Here is a 6,000-nt window from a genome sequence, read left to right as displayed (position 1 = left end):
GATCTTTATTGAGACACAGAATACATAACAGTATAAATGGAGCATATACTGTGGTATAATGCCCGCTAGGGAGTTACAAACATTGAGACATTTCGATTTCATTCCCTAAAAAGATTTATTCCGTTTAATATTGTCTTTAAATGCTGGTTCTCTAAGATGCAAATACAAGTAAAATGTCTTGCCTAGGAAAAAAACAGTATTGTACAATTATTTTGCGGTAGTTTAATGCCAGTCGTCAGTCTTGATTGTGGCAACAGAAGAAGACATCAAATTGACAATATCCTACCGTATTTTGGAATAACAGTATGTTACTGCCGGAATTTCACCGTAAATTTACAGCCATTTCTAAGAGTGTAGTGAAGCATGCAGATTCAGGGTGGGGCATGGCAGCCATGGTGACGGTGAGGGGTAGATATGTGTCGTTGTCGTATTTATGACGAGGAGCAGCAAATAAACTGATATAAGCTTATTAGAACAGCTGAATAGAAACACGGAGGGAATATTTAGTAAATATTTGACAGGCTTGTAACACAGCAAAAAATTTTACTTGCAAGATTAATCTTCACAGCTGGGTTGTATTTACATGTATTTATTCCAGAGTCTTTTCTTCTGCTGCCCACAGTTGAGCACAAGCAGATTTTATCTACAGCGCCATCTACCCTTCTGAAAGGCAAACTGCAGTTCCTTAACATAAGTAAAGCCTAAAGGCCAAAGGGACGCCGCTCACGGCTGAACTCTCTGAAGATTGCTCTGACCCACATATTGACCCAAAAAGCTGTTTTGTTTCAGTAAAAATGTGTTAAAATTAACTCATCTGGAAATTTTTTATATCTATTCCTATTCGGATTATGATTTTTTTCTTATAGTACACAGCTTATAAAATCTGCTTAGCACCATTGCAGAGACATTAAAGTTGCAGTGATGTGAGCTTCCGTTCTGGTCCTCGTCAGCGTTACTGCAGCTGTATTTTTTAGCAGCTGCAGTGCGGCTTCGCTCTGCTGGAGAAGAAGACAATGACGACCAGGAACTGTTGTTTTCAGCCTATTTTAAAACCTTGAATTAGCCTTTCAGACTTGGATGAAACGTAACAAGAGATTTTTCCACTTCATCTGAAGGGTTCATTGCTAATGTTGGAACACGAGTTTGAAGCTGTGTGCCTGTTATTGAGATAAGTGGTACTTTTTTCTGATTAAGCTAAAGAAAAGTTCCACATTAAATCATCCATGACTTAATGAGTGCAGTTCTGCTCAGAGTTCATCACTGTGTAAGGTACCATGATACCTGACTTAAAGCTGCATGTTTTAGAACCACAGCTTTCACACTTTCTGTGTAATTAGTCCTCTCAAAATGTAAATGTGACACAAATTAGCAATTTTTAAGGCTGCATCGTGTTTTCCTTCCGTTCTAGAGTTAAAACTCATCAGTATGGAACGGAGGATGTTATTGGGGTCTGTTATTTGTGTCAAAAACAATCTCCGTTCAACGGGAAAGTGGCTTTAAATTCAGCCCAGGGCAAAACTTAGTCTAACTGGGTCACAGCAGCAGAAACTGGGAGTTGAGCGTGTCACAAAAACTGCTTATTAAAAAGGAGGTCTAACCTAATACAACGACAACAAAAAAAAAGGTGAAAAACAGATCATGCTATTGTATTCAGAGTTTTTATTTCCGTCTGTCAAAGTGACAACAGCTCTCTGCAGCCTGTGCTGTGTAGGAACAGTGTGAACAGATCCAGATAAGAACATGTAGGCCAGACGCTAAGAAACGTGCGCAGACATCCCCGAAATCATCCAAACAAGAATATCTGCTCTAAGACAAAGGAAGGATAGATAACCGTATTGTTTCATCACCACCATCTTTCTGTCCAATTCAACGTTGGCTCCTTGTTTTCTCATTTCCCAGCTTTTATTAATTTTCCCTCTCTAGATTGGATAAAAACAGCTCCTGTTCTCTGCTCATTTTATTTGTTCCCGTAAAACAAATATTTCCTCCTGAGGCCTTGAAGGGAAACCTAGAAACCGCCAAGCTGGTGGCTGCAGAGCGCTGATTAGTCTAACTGATTAGCACTTGCCTTTAAACTCTGTGGACCCGCAGTTTGACCCAACATTCAGCGTCGCCTGGGGCGCAGGTTAGCCTCCTGTGCGTGAGCGTACACACACACACACACACACACACACACACACACACACACCATGGCTGTGCTCCTTAGCTAATTAAGATGAAAAAGGATGGGATCCATTACCAGGTATTTAGAGGTCGAGACCCAACGCTGACCAATTTATTCCCCCACTTTTCTCTCCCAATGGGCAAGCCTGATGGTGACTTGCCAGGAAAATGGAAACTCATGGACTTCTGCCCCGCTTGCCTAAGACCCCCTGGATACAGTGCAGAGGAGCCAAAACAAAAAAAGAAAGCCCCTCTAAATATGCTTTCTGTGGCCTCATTTGAGTTTTTGGGTCGGGGTTCAAACATTTTTTTGAGAGAGTAAGGAAGTCGACTTTCAGAGAGTAGGGCTGCAACTAATAATCATTTTAGTAATCGATTATTCTAACAATTTACTAAAAATGGCCACATTCTACAGATTTTTCATTTAAAATCTGTAGAATGTGCATAAGAAATGCCAAATAGAAATATATTAAAAGATGGAAATAAACAGTTTAGTTCATTTCTTCAAATAAGAAAACATGCATTATATTGCAACAGATGCAACAACAGCATTACTTTAGTAAATCTGAAGCAGGTGAAGCTGAAACTATGCCAGTTGAGGAGTTTTAGCTAAGACAGATTCACGGAATATATGGCATACGCTACATCTACAGCTCCAACTGAACGCGTTGGATCAAATCAGCTTCATGTTAGAGTGGCCTAGTAAAAGTCCAGAGCTGAGTAAAATTTGCATGACTTGAACGTGTCTCTGAATGTTCAAATCTTACCCCAAAATTGGTGGTTCTGCAACGTATTGATTCACCACACTTTTAAATATATATATATTTTTAAGAAACTTCAAAAAAGGAATAAATGTTCTGCTTTTTTTTCCCCTTTCTTTCAGTTAAAATAAACTTTTTGATATTAAATATCAAGACGTATGCAGCTGTCTAAGCAGTTACATGTATGTAGGGGAAGTGTACAATAATTGCTTCATTCCCCACACGGTCCAGCTGAATTCCCCTCCGCTGAACTTCCCTCATACCACTGGCACTAATCTCTTCATCACTGGGACAAATTATGCCCGAACCTTTCAGGATGCTGAGAAAATAAACAAAGATGGAGTCAAACCAGATGGAATAAGACTCCGTGTTCCTCTGATAGTTATCTGAATGCAGCCAAGGTGTGGATCAGGCTTTTCTTGTGCTTTCAATACAATGTTCTCTTAGTGTTTGAGTAAATATGGTGAGATTCACACACATTCCCCCACACCTATCGCTGTGAGAGGTCAAAGCACACGGCCATCCGTCATGCTGTCAGGTGGAGGCGTCCCCGGGGGACAAGGGCCGCGCTGCGGGACGATCTGGAGACGCATCACAGGCAGCTGGCAGCTCAATCCGCAGAAACCTGTTTACCGACTTGATTGGTTTGTGAAGGGGGTGAGGATGGGCTGGTCCCGGTGGAGAGAGGAATGAGGCTGTGGAGCAGAGGAGAGCAGCTGAGGCCGACGGTCGGCACAGACGGAGATGAGAAACCAGAACAAAATGTCAACGGGACGCAACGAAATCCTGTTTAGGTCTTCTCCAGTTCAACTTCTGACTGCCTTCCGTCCATCCGTCCGTCCGTCCGTCCGTCCGTCCGTCCGTCCGTCCGTCCGTCCGTCCGTCCGTCCATCCATCCATCCATCCATCCATCCATCCATCCATCCATCCTCATACCTTCACTGATTCTTCCCTCTTTCTGCTCCTTCCTTCCTGTCTCTGTTGTTGCAGCTTCCATATTTAATGTCACTGTGAAAATATTTGGCAGAAACTCTTCATCATGAACTTTAGTGTTTGCTCTTTAAATCTGACTTCAAAACGTTTGGAAGATTTAGGCAGTTGAGACCCGCCGCAGCTTCACTTTAAATCAAGTAGCAAAGCATGAAGCATTCAGATTGTATGTTTATCTGATGAACCTCGTCTCTCTCTCTGTTCTCTGATAGATTTGTACTGCACCCTGGAAGTGGACTCATTCGGTTACTTTGTGAGCAAGGCCAAGACCCGGGTCTTCAGAGACACCGCAGAGCCTCAGTGGAACGAAGTCAGTCACCACCCGACAAGTCGCCGCACCTCCTGTCCAGTCAGCTGTTTTAAATCTCCCTCTATCCCACCTGCATCGTTTTCCAGGAGTTTGAGATCGAGCTGGAGGGCTCCCAGTACCTGCGGATCCTGTGCTACGAGAAGTGTTTCGACAAAAGCAAGCTCAACAAGGACGACAACGAGATCGTGGACAAGATCATGGGCAAAGGGCAGGTCCAGGTGAGGTCCGCCGGCCAGCCGGCCGCCGAACGAAAATACATCACGTTTGTTCCCATTTTCTCTCCGTGTGAGTTTCTTTAATGAGCCGTCTAGCCTTTCTGTGAAGTAAAGTGGTTCTATGGTGGCGGCTTGTTATGAAAGTGGTTAGATTAACAGTCTGGGAGTTAATTTAAAGGGGGGTTTCCACTGTTTTGTTGGGAGGAATCTCTTTAAGTTCCATTTTAAAGTGGATTGGGTGGTTTCATTTTCTGCTTTGGTATCAATGTTGAGTTGATGGTCCGCCGAGGCGTCGTGTTTCCATTTTCCCTTGAAGTCACGGGAAATCAAATAAAGCTTGGCTCCTTCTGTAACTTTCCTGCAATTCAGCACAACTTTTACAGTGAGTTCTGCCGCAATTCAATCAGTACAGCCTCTCGGCATGAGGCCTCTGACGGATGGAAACGCTCCCGTCTTTCAGCGATGTCCCCGTTCTTCCTCCAAACTTGCACAGAAAGTGAGCGTGTGGCTGCTTATTTATAACCCTCCCTCTTCTGCTCTTCACATTTCAAAGGACGTAGTCGTCGCTTTCAAGCCTTTTGCAGGGGATTTGTTTATGGCGTGCGGAGTCAACAGGTAAAAGTAGAATCCGTGACAAGGTTTTCCTTACAAGTGTCAAAGAAAGTGGGGCAAACATGAAACTTCTCCAAAATATCTTGTGCTCTTTGTTGTTTCTCCGCAAACCTAAATCTCCTGCTATAAATCTTTTATTTATTTTTTTTTTATAAAAAAAAAAAGACGACTTTGGATGGAAAATGTTGAACCCGCATGTTATTGTTCACATTCCTTATTTGTTACTGCAGCTTTCCATGCCTTCCCCTTTCAGTTTGAAGATTTATGCCCTTGAGTTTTGCCTTTGATTCCCTCTGAAAAACAAATGGAGTGACAGAAGCGCAGCACCGACCGTGCATCCTTCATGATCCACTCAGATCTCGCCGTGGTGTTTTTCTCCGTCTTTGCATCCACTCAGCTCGCTTCAGTCTAGCAGTTTAGCTCAAAGTAAGTGAATGATTTAGATAACCGGGATTAGTTGCTACATAAGGATCTACGCAAGTGTTCTGCTGCCTGTTGAGGTTTTTCCTCCAGGATTTTTTTCCTCCTGTATTTAGCTTTTAGCAGCTTTTATCTGACTACTGAAGAAAAGCATTGAAGCTACCATCACCGTGCTTCACTGTTTAAAGTGCACAATATCGACTCAATTGCAATTTAAAGTGACTAAGAGCTTTTAATATTCCATCACTTGTTTTTGTTTTTTTCCCCAACTTATCTGTCACTGCACACAGCATATTCAGTTATACAATGTCCATAATATATTCAAGAACTCTTGCGTGTTTCTGTTATGGCCACAGCTAACAATTATTTTAGTAATCAGTCATTCTGATGATTAATTTGATAATAAAATTTTTGACACATTCTGCAGATTCATACATCCACTTAAATCTTTTTTGTGCAAAATATAAAAATATATATATTTTCATATTTTTTTAAAATAAGAAAAACATTTTTTATTATTTAGATTTTT

At 41.9% G+C, this 6,000-nt stretch overlaps 1 protein-coding gene across 4 annotated transcripts in view; it reads left to right on the top strand.

Annotated features, from left to right (window-relative positions):
- abr (ABR activator of RhoGEF and GTPase) overlaps window positions 1-6,000 on the top strand; it is a 137,857-nt gene that overhangs the window by 94,862 nt on the left and 36,995 nt on the right. For all 4 annotated transcript variants that reach the window (XM_015035614.1, XM_015035615.1, XM_015035616.1 and 1 more), the window contains 2 exons: window positions 4,127-4,224; window positions 4,311-4,442. In XM_015035614.1, coding sequence (XP_014891100.1) covers window positions 4,127-4,224; window positions 4,311-4,442 — 230 coding nt within the window. The remainder of the gene's footprint in view (window positions 1-4,126; window positions 4,225-4,310; window positions 4,443-6,000) is intronic.

This window comes from Poecilia latipinna, unplaced genomic scaffold, assembly GCF_001443285.1.
Source record: "Poecilia latipinna isolate Pla-1442-1.1 unplaced genomic scaffold, P_latipinna-1.0 Scaffold340, whole genome shotgun sequence".
In the NCBI taxonomy this organism is placed as follows: Eukaryota; Metazoa; Chordata; class Actinopteri; order Cyprinodontiformes; family Poeciliidae; genus Poecilia; species Poecilia latipinna.
This window is presented reverse-complemented; position numbering and strand designations above follow the sequence as displayed.